Here is a 24,625-nt window from a genome sequence, read left to right on the forward strand (position 1 = left end):
AAATACCTGAATTATTTTTACTCACCTTTGTAGATCATCTAGGAACTGTTTAGCAGATGACACATCTAAGTAAGTGTCTTCTGCTTTTTGAACTCTTTCCAACAATGAACAATCTGAAAGCTGGATTAATATTCAGACAATTATACTCAAATTTTAGACTCTTACAAAAACAATTTACAGATTGTCAAATATTTCCTTTTCAAGGTTGTTTTTTTTTAAATAGAGAAACAAACAAAAGATTCCTGCAGAACATGTGAATAAAACACCTGTACCAAATAGGAATTTCAATATCTTTTCTATTTTTCTTTTCGAACAATCTGGTTGGTTGAAAACAATGAAATCATACATGTAAGGGAAGATGTTGAACATACATGGCAGGGTTATTTACCAGTACTAAGCAGATTTCATCTTCTGAGAGCTTGTTGTGACACCAGTATGTTGTTTATGGTGTCATATTATGGGGAGCCAAGCTCTCCGGCTGAACTTTCAAGCTGTCTGACCAATGACAGAACAATGCTAATATAAATCATTTTATTTGAACACTTGTCAACATTTTCAATCATAATTTTCTTTCCCGACATAAAAAAAAAAATAGCACTTGCTCTTTATAACTCTTAGCCTTCTGCCACCAGTGCAGACCAGGATCAGCTGTCACATCAGTCTGTACATTTTTTTGAAATTTTCTCGAAACTGATCAATGGTTTTGCCAAGTTTAGAAGATGTCAAGATGAACATGTCCATTTAAGATATTAGCCGTGTACACGACAAAACCAACATAGTGGGTTTGCGACCGGCATGCATCCAGACCAGACTGAGCCTCCACGCAGTCTGATCAGGATCCATGCTGTTTCCTTACCAACTCTTTAAAAAGTAGAGAAACTGATAGCGAACAGCATGGATCCTGATCAGACTGCGCCGAGGCGCAGGATGGTCTTGATCCATGCTGGTCGCAAACGCATTACGTTGGTTTTGTCGTGACGCGGCTCATATTAAGCATGGTAAGAGTATTAAAAGCAATTATACCTCCATGATGTGCTCACACCTCCTTGGAACATTAATTGTGACAGTGCATGACAACTTGGACACTGACATGGATGATGATGCTCCCAGAAATGCACTGGATACATGAACTGTGTAGCCATACGTATATATATGTCTAGGCTGAAACAACATATCTGAAATAAAATATATTTTTACATGTATTATACAAATATGGACTTTTTAGCTGTTGAATATGATGTGATATGTACTGAAAAAATTAATATTGACCGAGGCGATAGCATGCTAATCCCTATTGTTCTTAAAAATGAAAAACGGTAACTAATATAGACTAATTTGACTCTTATGTATTTTTTTCAGAATAATAACAACAAACTTGGCGTGACGTCACGTCAAAGTCTCGCGTCTTTTAGGGATTTCCAGAAAATCTATTTTTAGAAGAAAAACCGGTGAATATACTCTGAAAATCTATTTTTAGGGGGAAAAAACAGTGAATATACTCTGATATTGACCTGTTATTTTTTACAAAAAGTTGCTTGTTAGCCAATCAGGGAAAGGCATTTCAAAGCTATTTATAGATTATATAATAAATGTTATTATTTAATTCAACCCATGAAATATGGTGCTCTATCAGTCAAATATATTTCATATTTGTAAAAAATAAATATGAAATATAAATATGAAAGTGGGCAGAGTCAAAACTCATATTTAATTCATGGGACTTCTTTTGCCATTTTGATAACAAAATCTGATAAATAAATAACAACTTTTTGTTGAATTTTGATTAGAATGATAGAAAATGGTCTAAGAAAATAAATCCCAACACCAATATCTTAAATTCAGTCATTAACACTGTACAGACGTTAAAAGAGTTGTTTACGTGACGTCACAATGAGCGCTAAATATCGCATGCAAAACAAGACAATAATTAATTATATTACTGTGCCCTAGTACAATTGCAATTGCGTAGTTAGCAAGGGGGTTCATAACCATTTTTCTTTGATAATGAAATTAAATAAAAAGGTCACTTTTTCGATTTTCGTGAAATATGGTATATATTTTCACTCAACATGATAAAATGCCACATATTTTCACTCGCTGTCCTGGCTTGTGAAAATATGTGGCTGTGTGGCATTTAATCATGTTTCGTGAAAATATATTCCATATTTCACTCAAACGAAAAAATATCCTCTTATTATTTTTTCAAAAAAGTGTAAATATGCAATTTTATAATTATTGTGTTAATATGATAATGTTTAAGTTTGAGTTTTATGCCAGATTTTTTACTCAACCAGCAAATGGATATTACAGTAGGCTGGGAATATAACCCAACTCTGCACAATCTATAGTTAAGACTGTTCTCCATTTGAATTACTCGCTTCATATAAGATAAATTGCTACAAAGGCTTATTTTGCTTAGAGTTGTTGCCTTAAATTAGAATACACATCAAAGCATAGAAAATGACAGTTTGGTTCTAATCAATGGAAATAACATCTCCAACATCAGGCAATAACAGAGATGTTAGTCAGTAATCATTTCAAAATGGAGCTTGTAAGCTTAACTTTATGTATTGTACATACTGTAGGTCAGGCCAGCCTTGTATAACATTTTATTTTGCTGTATTATAATACTTATGATATTGATAAAATTTACAATGTTTGTATTTCTGACCTCAGAAAGGGCAAAATACTATTACTGAGTACAAATATCACTGAGTATGTGATAACAGAGTTTACGATAATATGATAATCATATTTTATTAACACTACAATCATGCACACTTGATTTTCTACCATACTAACATCTTTATCAAGCTGATGTTTCACATTAACAGTTATAGTCATTTGCATATTTAGTGATTATCTCTACTAATTCATCCAAGGTTGTATATCAATCCATAACCTGCTTGCACTGAAAATGAGTAACCTTTAGTACCACCAATATAGAACCAGTTCAGTCTGCACATCCTTACAGTATTGACCAGGCTTTATACTGTTGGTAGCTTTATTTTTGTATTTCAATCAATGAACTCCCTTTATCTTATCCAAAGTCAAAGCAATGATATACAAGTATGCCAAAACCTTACCAGTTTTGATAAAAGGAAAACAAATAAAAATTCCAGAAAGACCACAAAATAATCAATACATTCAAATAAGCGCAGATACATCCCTGACAAATCTTTTGTCTTTGTTTATGTGGTTTAAAGTCACACAACACTATGAAGTTCATATAGGGACTTCCTAGCTTCACTGATGAAAGAAGATCTCTGATTGAGCAGCACCTCAAGTTATTATTTCTGGCGTGATTGGGCATCCAATTAGAGCCAGGTACATTATGTATCTTCCCTAAACTAGCTGGACAGCTTCCTCACATGAAAGAAAATTCTAAATGCCGAGCCAAAGTATGATTGACAAGATCAACAAGGAAAGAACCCCCCAAATCAACTTACAGCTGTGAGGGATAATATGCTTTGTAGTCAGTGACTGTAACCATGTCCTCTGAACAAAATAAGTCCTATTTTCACATCACATTGATTATCACAAAGAACTCATTTACACCATATAATAATCATAGAATTACTGAATATTTTACTTACACTTTTTGCTGCATGATGGTCTTTCTATTGAAGCACTATTTGAAAAACCTGGAAACAACAAAGAAGGTTTTTAGGATTATATTTAATTATTTAAGTGTTCGTTTTTCTTTCTTATGAAACAGTAACATATTTTCAGAAGTTAAATTTTCAGGTTCAATGTTGTGACTGCATAAATTGCCAAAATTCCAGACTAAAGTTACACAAGAAATGAAAGCAGTCTAGATGGTTTTATACTGTTGTCTCTATTGAATTTTAGCATTCAATAATTGAAATCCCTACATTAAAAGCAGGACTATTCCATATTAAAAGCAGAACAAGTCCAGTATATAAATTCAAAAGGGAAATAGTTAAGGCAAGAAGTTATACATCTAAATAAAGGATTACAAAAGATGGTGCGTAATAAGTTAGAGCACTGAGAAAGACATTCTAATTTAAAAAGATCCAATTCTTTTCATACAAAATTAAATTTATTATTTTTCATCAAATATCTACCACTAAATTGAGCACTTTCAATTGGAAAATCCATTTAAATTTAAATGGATTGCTCCATATTTAAAGCAGAGCATCCATTATCAACATTTCCATATTTTTTCCCTTAAATATAAGAAAATATTTTTAATTTTTTATTAAAAAATTCTTTAAATTTTTGAAAAAGTTAAATCCTTACTTACCTACAAATGAAGTGAACACAACAACCAACACAACCAATCTAAAATCCTGTAGAAGTTCCATAGTATTATGGTAAGGAACAGAATAAACAACTATTTAGAATTATCTTTATCCTACAGCATCTTCAACATTTTACAAAATCTTGACCTTATATACAGCTAAAATCTATCCTTAAAAAGGTCAATGAAATGAATATTGTCTGTCCAATCTTAAAAAAAAGACTTTGCTTTACAGTTGCTTAACCTGCTGGGCAATGATTTTAACAAAATGTTAATTTGATAAGTAATGACTTAGGCCAATGGTAAATATAATTTCAATGGCTTTTTTAGTTTTAGTAAACTTTTAAGCAGAAGAAAAGCAATTTATCTATGTGATGATTGTCTTTACCAATTTTAAGATTTAACCCTAAAGTTGGGACAATTTTAGACCCATCTTGACCAGGTTACAATTTAATGTTATCCATATATGAAAAAAATCATCCATTTCAGGTATCATTTGAATACATAACTTTTTTTTTTAATTGACAGTATCCTTGATACAAAACCTAATAATAATTGAATTGTAACAATATTTTTTCATCCCGCAAATCTTGATCCAAGATTCTTTGGATCTCAATGCTTTCACCTTTTTGAAATATAAGTAAACACAGTGTTGATATCAAATTATGAAGATCAAGTAACACTGAATTAAAAATTCTGGAGATCTAACTTTCTTTTGACAAAATTAACCAGAGGTCCTGAGAAACATTGAATAATGTTAACTTTTTATTTTTCACAAACATATAATTATCATTTTATCATTCTTGATAACAAATGATAACAGATAACATATAAGTAGCACACATTGGGCAATAGTAACTCATATACATATAACTGACTGTTTGGTCATTGATGGGGTAGCTAACCTATATTTCAGTGACTTGACTTAAATATTTCAAGAAAAGGGTCCTCTGGTAAAAAATAAATTTCCTCAGCTCAAACTAAGACATCTGATTGGTCAGAAACCAGCACAGGATTCACACTGACCAATCAAAACTCTGAGATTTGAAGTAGAAGTCAGAAATTTTTTTTTATAATCTTGAGGCTTAGATTTAGGTCATAACATAAAATTATTTTTGTTATACTGCCACAGTACAATGGTCCTTTGTGACAGTTGGTATTGTCATTGGTTAAGAATAAGTTTATTGCATCACAATATTAAATTTGTAAGTAAGAAACGCAAGTGAATGTCGCGTGGCCATGATATACCCCCGTTCTCCCTCTACAAACCAAAACCCTTAAAACATCATCCAAACATCATAAGTATTGACACAAATAAATTTTATGAACAATTTTTTTTATGTTTTTCATAAAATTTATTTTTGTCAATACTTATCATGTTTGGATGATGTTTTAAGGGTTTTGGGTTGTAGAGGGGGAACGGGGGTATAGTGTAAGTCATGGCCACGCCGCATTCATCTTTGGTAAGAAAGATATCAAATTATATTATAAAATGTAGCTATGTGCCTGAAATACTAAACAGAATAGCAGAAATTTTGCCACACTATTTTTTGACCCCCGAGTATAATATTATCATATAACTTTTGTAGGGGTCCACTAGGCAATGCTACAAACGAAACATCTAAGCTCTAAGAAATGTAGTTTTAGAATAGAAGATGTAACTGCATGTTCCTATATTAGTCTAGGTAAACTAAGTGACCCCAAGGGTGGGACCCATTTTGACCCCAGAGGCATGATTTATATCACTTATTTAGAGTCAGTCACAAGATTATGATATCATACAATCACAGACTCATCTATGTGCACTCTCTGCTATGGCGAGCAAAAATATCAGTTCTATTTTAGCTTAATTCAGCAATTATCAAAAACTTCATATTATTCTTTTAGAAAAAAATTCTACCTTTTTCAGCAAATTCAGCCTAAATATTTCAGCAAGCATGAACAAATCTAGTTGCTCTCTGGGTCTTAAAAATGTCAAAGTAGTTATCATAACAGCACTGAGCATATAAAAAATCATGTCAATAAAATAAATATAAAGATAATGTAAGAAACAAAATTAGCCTAAGTATCTTAAGATGTATTATCAAAACTTATATCAAAATCAAAATTGTTATCATAAACAACTACATGTAGATATGTATCTGATTAAAGCAGGCCAATAATGTGTAACATTATAAAATTTGACCTCACCTGAAAAGTACTGTAAGGATAATCAGTGTCATAGATAAAGACATATACATTGTCAGATGTTCACCCTTAAAATGCTAGTGACTTATTATAATAAATACATATAGATGTTATCCGGAACTCAGCAAATGTTGGTTTTCCCAGTTTTGTTTGTTTGTTTTGCAAGGCGCACCAACACAGTGTAGGTCATATAATGCCAAAACAGGACAGATGACTTTGGCTAACCTCAGGTGATACAAACTTAAAAACAACACAAATGGTCAAAACAACCTCACCTGCTGAAGCTAAAAAAGATACATAGACTCCAGTTGTATGAACCCGGGATTTAGTCGCCTCTTACAATCACACAGGGATAAACAGTGACTGCAATACTTATGCCTCAACCAGTAAAGACAATCCCTCAGCCAAAAGAAGCTGAGTTTCCGCAGAGGGATTTATTAGTTGTGATTTTTATCAATATATATTTCAGAAGTTTTAACTGCAAAAATTTATATGTATTATATGTGAAAAACCAATATTTGCTAAGTTTTGGAGTCATTCTATTGCCTAAGCCACCAATCTAGAGCCAGTCCAACATGTACATCCATACAGTTTGTCCTAACTGTAGGCTGCTTATATTTTGAAAACAAAAACCCTCATATTAACAATGCAAATAATTTACCTTACTTTTTGACAATTCTGGGGCCATAAATTTGTTATGGGTAATGGAATTCAGTATTTGAAGAAAGGAAGATAGATAGAAAGAAAGAGAAACTACTTCTTACAACATCTACTTCAAATCAAATCAAAATTGAAACTATTTACAAATTGCAGTCAAGGTTTAAAATGTATGAAGCAATCTGTTGCTTGTAGTTTAAAAAATTATTGTCCAAATTTTGTAAAATACCAGTTTAAAAGAAATATTCCATAACAGGAAAGTTGAATATAGCTAACTTAGTGTGTTTCAAATTCTAAGTAACCATGTGTCTTTCAAACTTAAAGTAACACCTGTTGAAGCTAAAAGATGCATAGACTTGAATAATATAAACCAATTAAGTCGCCGCTTACGATCATGCAGGGATAAATGGTGACTGCAATTCTGATGCCTTAACTCTTAAAGGCATCCCCTCAGTCACAAGGGGGATACAACTCTGTAGTGCATAATAGGATCTACCAATTTATAACAAGAGGGCCATGATGGCCCTTATATTGTTCACCAAACTATGAAAGCTCAATCCCATTTTATTTGGGCTGTGTGACCTAATTTTTGACCCAAAATGACCCTTATTCCAACTTGACCTAGAAATCATCAAAAAAATCTTTCTTACCAATTTCCAGGATATTTGAATTGAGGTAGTAACCCCTAGAGTTTTGACAAGGTTTTTCCATATTTGGGCTGAGTGACCTAGTTTTTGACCCTAAATGACCCATATTGGAACTTGACCTAGAAATCATCAAAAAAAATCTTCCTGACCAATGTCCTGAATATTTGGATCAAAACTACAGCCACTATAGTTTTAACAAGATTTTTAGCTCCTGTGACCTAGTTTTTGACCCAAAATGACCTATATCCAACCTTGACCTGTATTTCATTGAGACAAACATTCTGACAAAGTTTGATTATGATCCAATTAAAACTGTGATTGCTAGAGTGTAAACAACCGAAATGTTGGCAACCCAAAACGCCAGACAATATTAGCCCCATCACTATACCTCACCTTGACCACTTTATGGTCAGATGAGGTAAACAAGAGGGCCATGATGGCCCTGAGGTCGCTCACCTGTATTTAGGCCCCCGGAGCGGGGCTAGTTTAAACCCCAGGGCTTTTATTTGAACAAACTTGGAAGACACTCATTAGAAGATGTTTCATTTTGTTAAGTTTTTACTACACACATATAATGAAAAACAATGACCTCCCCCCCCCCCTTTGGCAGGGCCAATTTTAACCCAAGGGCTTTTATTTGAACAAACTTGGTAGACACCCACAAAAAGATGTTTCCTACAATCTAACCTGTAGCTTATTGGGTTTTTTAAAAGAAGTTTTTTTAAGTTTTTACTATACACATATAGTTAAAAACAATGACACCTCTGGGGCAGGGCCAGTTTTAAGCCCAGGGCTTTTATTTGAACAAACTTTGTAAACACTTACTAGAAGATGTTTCATGCTTAATATCTAAACTCTAGCTATTTGGGTTTTTTCAAAGAAGATTTTTAAGTTTTTTCTTTACACATATAAGGAAAATCAATGACCCCCAGGGCCGGGCCAATTTTGACCCCAGGGCTTTTATTTGAACAAACTTTGTAGACACTCACTAGAAGATGTTTCATGATTAAAATCTTAACTCTAGGTATTTGGGTTTTTTCAAAGAAGATTTTTTAAGTTTTTGCTATACACATATAAGGAAAATCAATGACCCCCGGGGCGGGGCCAATTTTGACCCCAGGGCTTTTATTTGAACAAACTTGGTAGACACTTATTAGAAGATGTTTCATGCCAAATATCTTAGCTCTAGCTCTATGGGTTCTTTAAAAGAAGATTTTTTAAGTTTTTACTATATGCATATAGGGAAAATCAATCACCCCATGGGGCGGGGCCAATTTTGACCCCAGGGCTTTTATTTGAACAAACTTTGTAGACACCCATTAGAACATGTTTCATGCTAAATCTTTGGGTTGTTTAAAAGAAGAATTTTTATGTTTTTACTATATGCATATAGGGAAAATCAATGACCCTCTGGGGCGGGGCCAATTTTGACCCGAGGGCTTTTATTTGAACAAACTTGGTAGACACTTATTAGAAGATGTTTCATGCTAAATATCTTAGCTCTAGCTCTATGGGTTCTTTAAAAGAAGACTTTTTAAGTTTTTACTATATGCATATAGGGAAAATCAATGACCCCCTGGGGGGCCAATTTTGACCCCAGGGCTTTTATTTGAACAAACTTGGTAGACACTTATTAGAACATGTTTCATGCTAAATATCTTAGCTCTAGCTCTATGGGTTCTTTAAAAGAAGTTTTTCAAGTTTTTACTATATGCATTAAGGGAAAATCAATGACCCCCGGGGCGGGGCCAATTTTGACCCCAGGGCTTTTATTTGAACAAACTTGGTAGACACTTACTAGAAGATGTTTCATGCCAAATATCTAAGCTCTAGCTCTTTGGGGTTTTTAAAAGAAGATTTTTTAAGTTTTTACTATATGTATATAGGGAAAATCAATGACCCCCTGGGGCGGGGCCAATTTTGACCCCAGGGCTTTTATTTGAACAAACTTGGTAGACACTTATTAGAAGATGTTTCATGCTAAATATCTTAGCTCTAGCTCCATGGGTTCTTTAAAAGAAGATTTTTTAAGTTTTTACTATATGTATATAGGGAAAATCAATGACCCCCCTGGGGCGGGGCCAATTTTGACCCCAGGGCTTTTATTTGAACAAACTTGGTAGACACTTACTAGAAGACGTTTCATGCCAAATATCTTAGCTCTAGCTCTTTGGGTTTTTTAAAAGAAGATATTTAAAGTTTTTTCTTTCGGTTGCCATGGCAACCAGAGTTCTGCATGGAATTAAATTCTTTGAACAATTTTTAAAGGTGACCACCAAAGGAACATTCCTGTGAAGTTTGGATGAAATTGGCTTAGTGGTTTATGAGGAGATGTCATTTAAAGTAAAAGTTTACGGACGACGGACGGACGGACGAAAAGCGATCACAAAAGCTCACCCTGTCACTTTGTGACAGGTGAGCTAAAAAGGTCCTACTAGTGGCACAAGGTCCCTGCAAGTTTAATTTAAATCAATTAAAAAATATACAGCCATTATAAAGGCAAGGCAAGACATATCTTAAACAAAACCACTCTATAAGGCATCTGACAAAATTATATTAAAATCCAAATCTTTAGATGATACAAGTTCCACACAGCTTTGCCTAAAATCAAATGAAAATAAAACTGATCTGGTGAAGGAAGGCAAATTATACTTATTTTGGGCCCTTTAAGGGGCCACAACTCAAACAAGCTGGTATCCAGCAGTTATATTCAAGTAACTGTGATCTTCTAGTGCTAGATTGGATTAAATCAAAATAAAAAATTGAAGCAGCTATCATTTGACAAACAAAAAATTTGTTTGTTTTTCTGTTGTTTTTTTTTGTTTGTTTTTTGTTTATTTTTTTTCTCCAATTTTAACATCTTTTGTGGTCATATGTATATGCTCTCACTAATGAGTTTAAAGTAGGCAGACAAACATATTAAACTAAATTTAGACAACACAGAAAGATGGCACTATGCACTCATGTGGTATGTAAAGAGTGAGTGAATCTGTTTAACATTTTCATAAACTGATTTATTCATTTCAATGATTCAACATGGCAACATAGACAAAACAGAAGCAAAACAGAAATACCATGTACATATATAGACATATACAGCTCTGATATATAAGCTTTGGTGTAAAAAAAGATATCATCATATCAATGTTAACACAATATCGAGTCAAAAAGACTCCCAAGTCCATTGTGAATAATATGAATAATACAAGCTTACAAAAATGTAAAAAAAAGATGGAAAATTAACAATTAATAGTGCCAGGAGAGCATTAATACTTAACAATAAATCACAATGTCTCCGATTAAATGATGCATAATATATTTTCACACCAAACATTTTGAAACAATGTGTCATACACATGTTCTATATCATTCCTGTCAGAAAATGAACAATTTTTTATCCATTTAATAATAAAACAAACTATCACAGATTAGGTATTTATGGGACTCCACTTAAGTTTTTTTTACATGACAGGTTTGGAAACTTTTTCTTCTTCAAGAATTATATACCATTTCACGTATGCCTGGATCAATAGCTTGTGCACAAAACTTCTGATCATTCCCTCACTCTTTTTTCTCCAGGATAAATATTTTAATTGTGAAAAATAAACCCCAAAATAAAAGCATTGAAAACTTTTAATTCAAATCACTATAAGAAAAACACAATAATAGAATGTCTAATTCAATTCTGAGTATAATTCATCATTATTCAATACATCATGTTTCCATTATGCTTTTATACACTTTTTTGTTTAAGTACCCAATTAATCTATGTAAGAAATTCAAATTCTATGATTTTAGGCGTTTGAATCTCTGGGGTTAGGATTTCAGTGGAGTCCCTCTCAAATTAAAACAATTCCTATATACAAGCATATATATGACTGTGTGCTTAGCAAATTAAAAAAGATCTAGATATATATTAAAAGGACAATATACATATAATTTGATAAAACCGACTGCATGTTACATGATCATGTTGTAGTGGTTCTTTTTAACAAAATTACATTAAAATTAGCCTATATCGTCCTATGTAAATAAAGAGACATGTACAAGAATTGTGCTCAAAGAATTTCTAAACTGCTTGTAAATAAAGACAATATAAAAATTTATTACTTAAACAAACTGAAAATTCTTTGCACTATTTCATTAAATCCTTTAAGTGCAGGCAACAATTAAATCAGGCCTTTATCACTAACGGGGCTGCAAATCTGTGCCAGCAAACCAGAACCTATACAGTCTACGATTCAATCTTAGTATTTCGATAGTGAGAAACCCTTAAACTACGCATTGACTGTTAAAAGTAAAAAGCAGGATGAGTTCTCCATATACATCCAGCTGGGCAATGGTTTATGCTTTATCTGAAAATCTGACAGAGAAATGTTTTCAATGTTTATTCTATCACATGGATTCAGCCTTCTGTGGTTCATGAGCGCCTTGTATGGTAGTTCTATGTAAGATCCTCACACCAACCTCCTCCCTGGGATACTGCGTCTCTGGTGTCGCTTCATGTCCAACGGCTAAGTTGTCTGAGATGATAAAATCACCTTCTTCCCACTGAAATGATAAAAGAAATCAAAGATATCTCTAAACACTTTCATCTTAAATATGACCCTAAAATAGCATGTGTACATGTACATGTAAGTATTAATGTTATATAATTGAATATTGATTGAACAAAAAAACAAGAACTTTCGGAGGACAGTAACGCTCGACTATTCGAAAATTTGTCACAAGGGTGTTTCATTGAGTATAATAATGCTTACCTATATGAATACATAAAATTGTCCGAAAAAGTACAAACTCTTCAAGTTTCAATACATTCCCTTCAGTAGTTATGGAGAGACAAGCTTACATGCAAAAACTTAACCAAGAATTCATGAGTCGAAAAAGGGGCATAATTATGCAAAAAAAGCAAATCAGAGTTATGGGACTTGTACCAATCATCTTAGATAATCACAGAGACCAAGTGTGTGAAGTTTCAATCCATTCCCTTCAGTAGTTATGGAGATACCAGCTTACATGCAAAAACTTAACCAAGAATTTCTAAGTCGAAAAAGGGGCATAATTATGTTAAAAAGCAAATCAGAGTTATGGGACTTGTGCCAATCATCTTAGATAATCACAGAGAACAAGTGTGTGAAGTTTCAATCCATTCCCTTCAGTAGTTATGGAGATACCAGCTTACATGCAAAAACTTAACCAAGAATTTCTAAGTCGAAAAAGGGGCATAATTATGTAAAAAAGCAAATCAGAGTTATGGGACTTGTGGCAATTATCTTAGATAATCACAGAGAACAAGTGTGTGAAGTTTCAATCCATTCCCTTCAGTAGTTATGGAGATACCAGCTTACATGCAAAAACTTAACCAAGAATTTCTAAGTCGAAAAAGGGGCATAATTATGTAAAAAAGCAAATCAGAGTTATGGGACTTGTGCCAATCATCTTAGATAATCACAGAGAACAAGTGTGTGAAGTTTCAATCAATTCCCTTCAGTAGTTATGGAGATAACAGCTTACATACAAAAACTTAACCAAGAATTTCTAAGTCGAAAAAAGGGGCATAATTATGAAAAAAAAGCAAATCAGAGTTATGGGACTTGTGCCAATCATCTTAGATAATCACAGAGAACAAGTGTGTGAAGTTTCAATCCATTCCCTTCAGTAGTTATGGAGATACCAGCTTACATACAAAAACTTAACCAAGAATTTCTGAGTCGAAAAAGGGGCATAATTATGAAAAAAAGCAAATCAGAGTTATGGGACTTGTGCCAATCATCTTAGATAATCACAGAGAACAAGTGTGTGAAGTTTCAATCCATTCCCTTCAGTAGTTATGGAGATAACAGCTTACATACAAAAACTTAACCAAGAATTTCTAAGTCGAAAAAGGGGCATAATTATGAAAACAAGAGGGCCATGATGGCCCTAGATCGCTCACCTGATTTATCAAACTCATCCAAACAATTACCTAGACAAGCATTCTGACCAAGTCTCATGACAGGTGAGTCAAAAATGTGACCACTACAGTGTTAACAAGGATTATCCATATTTGAGCAGTGCGACCTAGTTTTTTACCCAGGTGACACATATTCAAACTTGACCTAGAAATCATCAAAACAAACTTTTAGACCAATTTCAAGGATACTTGGATCAAAACAGTAGCAACTAGAGTGTTAACAAGATTTTTCTATTTTTAGCTCCGGTGACCTAGTTCCACATGCGATTTCGAACTCATCCAAGCAATTACCTATACAAGCATCCTGACCAAGTTTGATGATAATTGAGTCGAAAATGTGACCACTAGAATGTTAACAAGGTTTTTTCCATATTTGGGCGGTGTGACCTAGTTTTTTTCATCCAAGATGACCAATGTTCAAACTTGACTTAGAAATCATCAAAACAAACTTTCAGACCAATTAACAGAATATTTGGATCACAACAGTAGCCACTAGAGTGTTAACAAGATTTTTCTATTTTTAGCTCCGGTGACCTACTTTTTCATCCGAGATGACCCATGTTCAATTTCTTCCCAGCAATGACCTAGACAAGTTTCCTGACCAAGTTTGATGACAATTGAGTCAAAATTGTGACCACTAGAGTGTTAACAAGGTTTTTCTATTTTTAGCTCCTGTGACCTAGTTTTTCATCCGAGATGACCCATGTTCGAACTCATCCGAGCTATCACCTAGACAAGCATCTTGATCAAGTTTCATGATGATTGATGCAAAAATGTGACCACTAGAGTGTTAACAAGGTTTTTCTATTTTTAGCTCCGGTGACCTACTTTTTCATCCGAGATGACCCATGTTCACACTCATCCGAGCTATCAACTAGATAAGCATCCTGACCAAGTTTGATGATGATTGATGCAAAAATGTGATCGCTAGAGTGTTAACAAGGTTTTTCTATTTTTAGCTCCGGTGACCTACTTTTTCAGCCGAGATGACCCATGTTCGAACTCATTCGAGCTTTCACCTAGACAAGCATCTTGACCAAGTTTGATGATGATTGATGCAAAAATGTGACCGCTAGAGTGTTAACAAGGTTTTTCTATTTTTAGCTCCGGTGACCTACTTTTTCATCCGAGATGACCCATGTTCGAACTCATCCGAGCTATCAACTAGATAAGCATCCTGACCAAGTTTGATGATGATTGATGCAAAAATGTGACCGCTAGAGTGTTAACAAGGTTTTTCTATTTTTAGCTCCGGTGACCTACTTTTTCATCCGAGATGACCCATGTTCGAACTCATCCGAGCTATCACCTAGACAAACATCCTGACCAGGTTTGATGATGATTGAGGCAAAAATGTGACCTCTAGAGTGTTAACAAGGTTTTTCTATTTTTAGCTCTTGTGACCTAGTTTCTCATCCGAGATGACCCATGTTCGAACTCATCCGAGCTATCAACTAGATAAGCATCCTGACCAAGTTTGATGATGATTGATGCAAAAATGTGACCACTAGAGTGTTAACAACTAAATGTGAACGGACGACGGACGGACGACGGACGAGGGACGACGGACAATCATCGATCCTAAAAGCTCACCCTGAGCATGCTCAGGTGAGCTAAAAAGCAAATCAGAGTTATGGGACTTGTGCCAATCATCTTAGATAATCACAGAGAACAAGTGTGTGAAGTTTCAATCCATTCCCTTCAGTAGTTATGGAGATAACAGCTTACATACAAAAACTTAACCAAGAATTTCTAAGTCGAAAAAGGGGCATAATTATGAAAAAAAGCAAATCAGAGTTATGGGACTTGTGCCAATCATCTTAGATAATCACAGAGAACAAGTGTGTGAAGTTTCAATCCATTCCCTTCAGTAGTTATGGAGATACCAGCTTACATACAAAAACTTAACCACAGGGACGCCGACGCCGACAAATGGGTGACTGCATTAGCTCGATTATTCTGCGAATAGTCGAGCTAAAAATTCATAGTGTCACTGTGACCTTGACCTTTGAACAAATTACAGTGCACTCCGGATATAACGAGATCGTCGGGACTTTGCATGATTCTTCGGTCTAACCGGTTCTCGTTATAACCGGGACAGAACAAATTGAGAAATTCGACACCGTAGAACATCATTTATTTCTACTTTCGCTTTCGCGTAAATCCTTTTTGAAGAGCACATAATAGGAGGTAACTATTTGCACACAGTAGTTTTTTTTTTATTGAAATATACATGTAAATAAATATATCTAGCTATCATAGAATTTAAACAAAACATATGAAAACCCATACCACGTCAAACTGCGTGTGTTTTTATTAATATGTACATTTTAAATTTCTTTTTTTAAAAGTCACGCAGTGTATTTCTCACAAGCACCGAATAACACTGCAAGAAATTAGCCGCTTCCTTTGTGCTGATCACCCAATGAAATTGTTTTGTCAGCTAAAGGACAATTTAGCCCGGAGCGTTGACAAAACAAGACTGACACATTTGATTGCTAATTGCTCAATAATTTCTTCCTTAGTTGATCTTTGTTTTCTGTCACCATTGTTTTTCTCAAGTTGTCAAACTGATGCAGACGAAGTGCCAATGACGTGACCTCGTTCTGAAAATTACGCATGGGACGTAGAATATATGTACGTTGTAACCAATATCTCGCTAAAACCGATCTTGTTATAAACGATATAAAAAGAAAGGAAAATAGAAGGAAAAAGGCCGGGACACAGTAGAATGTACGTTATAAGCGGAACCTCATTAAAACCGATCTCGTTATAAGTGGAGTAGACTGTACCTTAAAATCAAGGTATTAAGGTCATCTACTGTCCAAGGGCAAAGTCCCTTCAATGTTTCAATTTTTTTTAGGATATTTCATTGATCTGGTAAAGATTTGACACAAAGTGTCTCTATGACATTGACCTTAGTTAATATGACCTTGCAACCAATCGTTGTCACCTTCTTCCATTGGCAATGTCCCAAGTTCAATAAACAATAGCTTTTACCTTTCCAAGTTTGTGGTACACACAAATTTACCATTTCTGTTTTGGAAATATTCTAGCAGAAGAAATACGAAAATCTCTATTGGTTTTCAATAGTTTGTATTCATCCACTAACCTGTATTATATCATGAACATAATGATGCACTTCTCGTGTATTTATCTGTCTACATTCTAGTTCCAAAAGTGACCTGCTAGTATATGGTCAGTTTATATTGAAGTCTCTCATATTATCAATGGACTGTCCCAATTTCAATACAAGAGCTGTCCATAAGACAGCATGCTTAACTTTTCTCTGTGCTTGACAGTAAGAAAAGGGGAATAACACTGTAAAAGGGTAACTTACACTGTAAAAGGGTAACTCAGAGTTATCACACCTGTACCCATCATGTAAGGCAATCACAGAGAAAAAGTTTGTAACATTTCAACCAATTCCCTTAAGTAATTTTCAGAGATACTAACTTACATGCATAAACTTAATCAAAGTGTAACACCAACGCCAGGATGATTACAATAGCTGTCCCTATTCTTTGGACAGTCAAGCTTTAACATGACAGCTTTAGCAGGGTATGTGTTGAAAATAAAGTAGATAAACACCTTATGTGAATAGATCAGTCTTCTATTATCTTTGACTATCTCATCATGAATTTCTTGCAGTAATTTCATAGTTTCCTTATGTTCTGTTATTCGCTGTTGATCAGTACCGTAATCCCAAATAAATGCCTCAGTCATCCCAAGATGAAAACACAAAGTCTACAATAGAAATACATATCTAAAAAATCTTTAATACAATGTACAAATATTCTACTTTTTTTAGCACAAAATCATATTTTTTCTGTAATATCAAAGATGTCATATTGAAAAATGATCATTTAAACAGATGCAAGAATAGAAAAATGTAACAGTTGAGTGCAAACATACAATCATAACTTACATATATGAGTACGTTACCCTATACAACTGCATCAGGGAATCGATCCTTTGGCTCAGTGGTTAAAAACATCACACTGTTGTATCTTTTGTAATGCACTTGCAATTTTCTGTTACAAACTTAAAATGCTCGTAAAATTAAGATAGGCGCTCACACCTTTGTGTTTTTGAATTTGTCTGAAATCCAAAATGTTTTCTGACCTATAATTGAAATGGTTTCTTACTAAACAAGATATGTTTGTAAAACATGTATGCCCCCTATCAGCAGCCAATTAATCATGTGAAAAGGTTATTATGCATGACTTCTGACCCAGTGATCAAACAATTAATAAGGGTTATCAAGTATCTACTGGTCATGACCTTAACCTTTGACCCCTTGACCCAAAACTCAATAGGGGTCATCTGCTGGTCACGACCAATCATCATACAAAGTTTGAAGTTCCTAGGCCTAAGCGTTTTTAGTTAATTGATCGGAAACCGTATAACATACAAGGTCAATGTGACCTTGACCTTTGACCCCTTGACCCCAAAATCAATAGGTCATCTGCTGGTCATGACCAATCACCATACCATGTTTGAAGTTCCTAGGCCAAAGGGTTCTTAAGTTATTGATTTGAAAGCATTTTTACCTACAAGGTCAATGTGACCTTGCCCTTTGACCCCTTAACCCCAATATCAATAGGGGTCATCTACTGGTCATGACCAATCACCATACCAAGTTTGAAGTTCCTAGGCCTAAGGGTTCTTTAGATATTGATCGGAAACCGTTTTTACCTAAGAGGTAAATGTGACCTTGACCTTTGACCCCTTGACCCCAAAATCAATAGGGGTCATTTACTGATCATGACCAATCACCATATCAAGTTTGAAGTCCCTAGGCCTAAGGGTTCTTTCGTTATTGATTGGAAACCGTTTTTACCTACAAAGTCAATGTGACCTTGACCTTTGACCCCTTAACCCCAAAATCAATAGGGGTCATCTGCTGGTCATGACCAATCACCATACCAAGATTGAAGTTCCTAGGCCTAAGGGTTCTTTCGTTATTGATCGGAAATCGTTTTTACCTACAAGGTCAATGTGATCTTGACCTTTGACCCCTTAACCCCAAAATCAATAGGGGCCATCTGCTGGTCATGACCAATCACCATACCAAGTTTGAAGTTCCTAGGCCTAAGGGTTCTCTTGTTAATGATCAGAAACCGTTTTTACCCAAGAGGTCAATGTGACCTTGACCTTTGACCCCTTGACCCAAAAATCAATAGGGGTCATCTACTGATCATGACCAATCACCATACCAAGTTTGAAGTTCCTAGGCCTTAAAGTTCTTTAGTTATTGATCAGAAACCGTTATTGCTTACAAGGTCAATGTGACCTTGACCTTTGACCCCTTGACCCCAAAATCAATAGGGGTCATCTACTGATCATGACCAATCACCAAATCAAGTTTGAAGTTCCTAGGCCTTAAAGTTCTTAAGTTATTGATTGGAAACCGTTTTTGCTTACAAGGTCAATGTGACCTTGACCTTTGACCCCTTGACCCCAAAATCAATAGGGATCATCTACTGATCATGACCAATCACCATACCAAGTTTGAAGTTCCTAGGCCTTAAGGTTCTTTAGTTATTGATCGGAAACCGTTTTTGCTTACAAGGTCAATGTGACCTTGACCTTTGACCCTTTGACCCCAAAATCAATAGGGGTCATCTACTGGTAATGACCAATCACCATACCAAGTTTGAAGTTCCTAGGCCTTAAGGTTCTTTAGTTATTGATCGGAAACCGTTTTTGCTTACAAGGTCAATGTGACCTTGACCTTTGACCCCTTGACCCCAAAATCAATAGGGGTCATCTACTGGTCATGACCAATCACCATACCAAGTTTGAAGTTCCTAGGCCTAAGGGTTCTTTAGTTATCACTCGGAAACCATTTGGTCTACGGACCGACGGACCGACGGACCAACGGACCGACGGACCGACAAGTGCAAAGCAATATACCCCCTTTTCTTCGAAATGGGGGCATAAAAATGAGCCACTCTACCATCATAAATAATGACTTTCTAGAAAGAGTGTGTGTTACAGTTGAATGCACTCCCATCTTCATAACTATGAGTACAAATCAAGGAATTGATTCTTTCTATCAGTGGACTAGAGCAATGCTACTTTCCCTTGTAAGCAGGTGGTCAGGAGTTCGAATCCCAGTCACGGCAGGACCTTTTCTGATGAATTTGAATCTTTCTGATATGCAATAAAATAAGTTTTTTTAAAATGTGATTTATAATTAAACAACTTTTTTAAAAGTATGTGTAAAGCTAAAGTTAATCATAATCATGAATATTACAAGGGTAAAGAAACTGGTGTTTTACTACATAAATCCATATTAAATAGATATTCTCCTTCACAAAGCAATTATATAATGATGATTCTTATTTTATTATAGTACATGAATTATATGACATTCTTACACGACCCGCATTTTTCCCTATTGAACATAGAAGAATCGAAAGTGTGTTGTTATTATGCAATAAAATCACTGTTGATGTTCTATATTTAGACATGTGACGTAACCATTATATACATGTGACATAACCACAAAAAATGCAACAAGCTGAAATAAGTACGGAAACATATCAGGCGCAATTTAGCTTAATATCAGCTTTGGCAGCATTTATTTGTTAATGTCGTGTTAGAAGCAAAATAATATATCCAAATCTGTGATTATATCGCTTGATAAAATCACTGTTTGTCTTTTGGCTACGCCCGTGTGATATAATTTCTAGCATCCAAACTCCAAACAGTGATTTTATTGAGCGATAAAATCACAGTTTGGGGTATATTATTTCTTAATTAAAGAAGGCTTAGCATCTTATATTTTTCAGCTGTTAAACATCTAACATACCCGGTACCCAAAATCCATGATCAAAACATTAATAAACACATTTTTGACATTTCTATAGACTTTAATAACTACAATGTATTGATTTCTGAGGCATAATGTGCCATTCACATCTTATATTTTTATAATGTATGTATGACAAATAAATAAACCTACTGGTTGTTTTGTGACTGGATGAGAGTATATCAGTGGGTGAAGAATTTTGTCACGTCTGTCTGGTAACATCCAGAGTCTTTCCCATCTGGCTCGAGTCTCTTCTGATAGTCCCTCAATTAACTCTTTCAGTGGAACAAAGTCTAAAATAAATCTTTTCAGATACAGGAATAAATTACATGAATAACTAACTTTTCAGTTCTGAATACGTCCATTCATGCACTTCAGAGCATGATCACAAACAACATTCTATATACATGCATAAAAACTGAAGGCAGGGGTATATGCATGCAGAGTAAAATCATCAGAACCATCAAATTCTAAATGAATGTTTGGGAAAGTCTAAACTGCATATCTGCTAAATGCCATAGCCATCTATATGATCTAAACATGGTCTCAATTGCAAATCTGCTGCCAAAAAATCATCTCTCCATTGTTATGTCTGCTATATACTACTAGACTATAATGCAAGGGATGCCTGTGTTAGTGGGTAGTAATACTAAGTAAGTGAAACAGCTGTTCATTAATAATTTGAGCTTTGAAAAAATTCTTAGTTACATACATTAGTATACAAACAAAGACACAATTGAACATCAGTGTACACCCAAATTCCAAATTTTGAAATGTACGCCCAATTTTTAATGACAGGGGGTACATTAACCTTTACAACTGAAATTGAGTGGACATGCTAGTTCTAATAGCTTTAGATAAAACAAAAAAAAATACTATTATTTTCTTTTCTTATTTTTCAATTAGAGTCAAACTTTTTCACAAACGGCAGTTTCACTTTCTGCACTCAAATATAGGTAATATTACAATGGAGTCTGCTACATATATATGGTCACATAAAAAAGTATGTAATGTCAATCATAGTTCATATTGTACCCATTTGTATTTTTACTATTTGCTACTTTGAAGCAGCAAGCATCTAGATTCATGCTTATTTTTGTAACTTGGTTGAAACTATTGGTCTGGAATAAGATTCCATAATAACCAAGAGATTTGGTTCTATACTTCTATCCCGGCGATGTCTATATATGGATCAGAGAGTTGAACTTGCACATAGTTGTTTGTATAGAAGAGAAATAAAATACATCTATGATCCATATAAAGACACCACCGAGATACAAGTATAGAACCCAATTTCTTGGTTATTATTGAACCTTATTCTAGACCTATAATTGCAACCAAGTTACATGTTCATGAACGTTTTAAAAATGTATTTTAAAAGAAAAATATTGTGAAGTGAACAAAGAGAGTAATTTACACATTGCAAATGACATTTATACATTTATACAATCCATGTAAATTAACAAAAACGGGTCAAAATATGCAAAAAAAAGCCCTCACTGTGATACTGATAGTCATGCAGTAGAAATATGGTCATAAATACTGCAAAATTAGTCATTGATCACACATTACATGCAAATTTATTATCACCTGAATTTTGTATCAGTGTACCTATCTTAAAATCTTAGTACATTTTTCTCAAGCTTGATTTTCTTGAAATATTTTGGCTCATCTGGAGGCTAGTCAAAATATATTGACGTGCTAAAGCTTGATTCTGAGATATTTTCGTTCCGTGGCAGAATCTCGCTTTTTTGTAGAGGCGAGATATTTCCCAGACACGAAAATAGCACAATATTTCGTCACGCAGTACAATTAGTTGGACTAATTTGGAAACACGCTGCTTGAATAAATGAATTATAACATATAGATCTAAATAAAGTTTCAAGACATTTACCAGTATTTCCAACTTTTGGAATCGATACCATGTGATAAATTGAATATGCAAAGGGTTTCTTCATAAAACTTCCATCAATATGCCATCCAGTTCGCCCAACATTGGTGCAGCCCTCTTCACGAATGTTTGATACTCGAAATACATCTGGATGTGGTGATTTAGGATGTTTGTAAAATGTTGATTCAAACTGTCCAAACCATTGGCTTATTTCAACATGTCTTTGACCAGAAACTGTGCCTTGATTTTTGAAAATAAGCAGACGATGCTTATGGACATCTCTTTTGAACTGGTCTATTAAATCGTCTGAGATGTCTTTCTTTAAGTCAACGCCCGTTATTATTACTCCTAGGGGGGTGCAGAAAAAACCCTTGCATGCCCTTTTTAACCCTGAGAAGTTTTTTAAATTTTCAGAAACCCTTTTTTTGAATTTTTCAGAAATTTAAAATTTTTTTGATTCCAAATTTAAACAAAAAAATTGTAAAATGCTTTTAAATTTTTGGATATTTTTTAAACCACCTGCAATTTTTTAAACGAATTCATCGGCTAATTTTGTAAAAATTTACCTAAAATTTAATTGGAACAAAATCAAAAATTTTTTTTTAGTGAATATTTTTCATTTTAAATTTTCACGAAGCGTTTTTAAATTTTGCATTTCAAAAGCTCGGTAACCCCCAAAACTTTTAAAAAGGGAGGTAACAGAACACAAAATTTATTTAAAAAAACCTAAAAAAATGAAATTTTTCCAGGGTTTCCCTTTAAATCGAAAATGACCTTTTTGACGAAAGTGAGCGAAAGTGCTTTTCAAAATATGACTTATAGCGTTTGAATAGAATTTTACAATAAAATTGCTGTTTGCAGACATATATGATTAGAAACTACAGTAATTATAATGTTGCACTTCCTGGATAATTGTACAAACGTGATGATTTTAAATGTCGCTCAATCGGTAGAGCAGCTATAATTAAGCTATGAAGGAATTCACCTACTTCATCATGTTCATGGCAGAAAGCTAACGGGCTTCAAAATTTTTTTGCTGTTTTTGTTTTCCTCCATTATTTCCACATCAGAAACTTGTTTTCCTCCATTATTTTTCACATAAGAAACTACATTATCATAATGAGCTTTTTGTTAAAATCGATGATTTATCATTGTACTTTTTAATCAAAGTATCTTCATCTCATTTGTTTCATCACGGATTTATATTACAAATCCGTGGTTTCATTCTCTCATTTTCTTTTCTTTCTCTTTTTTTTCATTTCTTATTAATTTTAAAGTAGGTATAATCACACGACGCCAGTGTTAGTGAGAATGCGTTTAATTATTGTTGTAATCAGGAAACGATTCTCTTTACAAAGGAGAATAAAATAAATCATTACATTAAATACAAATTAAAGATAATTATATCAAAATATAAAATACGTACAAACACAAGATATCTAATCATCAATCAAAACATCTGTATTTACCTCTTAAATAAATTAAAATAACACCATTTTCAACCTCATATTTCAGTTGTTTTTTTTGTCTAAGCTGGGACATACGATAAGTCCCGGGTCTAAGGGAGGGGACAGTCTTCCCAGACTCACCCCAATCACATACATTTTTCTTAAATCATTCATAATTACACGTATCGTCTAAATTTTTGTCACATGAACAAGATGCTGGCCCAATCTTGCACTGTCCAGTGTTTTTCTTGTTTTTGTCAAAATCTTCCACCCATATGTCTGTCAGCCCCCCCCCCCCCCCCCCCCCCTCCAAGAAAACCCTGTTCTGTATCAGCCCCTGAATCAAATTTTTTTTTTTTTTTTTTTTTAAATAAAAACTATACATGTAATTATTATCGGGATAAACATGTATGCTCACACTTGCCCAACTTAGATCCATAAATATTTTTCCGTGGTTTTTATTAAAATACTTATCCAACGGTTTTGTTCGTTTGTTATTACAGACCTTCCATTATAGATCAATTCACTTTTTAGCCGTAAATGGGTATAGTCATTCCTTGTGCAAGCAACACATATACAATGAACGAAGGACTGTAGAATGAAATTGATGATAATTAACATATACATAATATAATAACCTGTATATCGAATGAAATTCAAACATGATCAGGCAGAGTAAACGATTTTATGTAGTGGCGATTTCTGCAATAAACGATTTTTAGTAGTGTTCAACCAGAATATAAATAGCTATTTCGACT

General features: G+C 34.1%; 2 protein-coding genes across 2 annotated transcripts in view; both read right to left on the reverse strand.

Annotated features, from left to right (window-relative positions):
- Nucleotides 1-4,549, reverse strand: part of LOC132722479 (uncharacterized) — a 61,435-nt gene extending 56,886 nt beyond the window's left edge. Inside the window, exons 1-4 of the mRNA XM_060706984.1 lie at nt 4,268-4,549; nt 3,597-3,644; nt 1,024-1,175; nt 26-120 (exon numbers count right to left, since the gene is read on the reverse strand). Of these exons, the coding sequence (XP_060562967.1) occupies nt 26-120; nt 1,024-1,175; nt 3,597-3,644; nt 4,268-4,328 (356 nt within the window). The 5' untranslated portion in view covers nt 4,329-4,549. The remainder of the gene's footprint in view (nt 1-25; nt 121-1,023; nt 1,176-3,596; nt 3,645-4,267) is intronic.
- Nucleotides 4,550-10,698: 6,149 nt separating this feature from the next.
- Nucleotides 10,699-24,379, reverse strand: LOC132722480 (alpha-ketoglutarate-dependent taurine dioxygenase-like). The gene is made up of 5 exons (XM_060706985.1): nt 24,373-24,379; nt 22,423-22,809; nt 20,682-20,821; nt 17,300-17,455; nt 10,699-12,306 (listed from the first exon to the last, which is right to left on the reverse strand). Exons 1-5 carry the CDS (start codon nt 24,377-24,379, stop codon nt 12,151-12,153), a joined length of 846 nt encoding a protein of 281 aa, XP_060562968.1. The 3' UTR covers nt 10,699-12,150.
- Nucleotides 24,380-24,625: the final 246 nt, after the last annotated feature.

The sequence above is a fragment of the Ruditapes philippinarum genome, unplaced genomic scaffold (genome assembly GCF_026571515.1).
Source record: "Ruditapes philippinarum isolate M1 unplaced genomic scaffold, ASM2657151v2 ctg1660_1_1_1_1, whole genome shotgun sequence".
In the NCBI taxonomy this organism is placed as follows: Eukaryota; Metazoa; Mollusca; class Bivalvia; order Venerida; family Veneridae; genus Ruditapes; species Ruditapes philippinarum.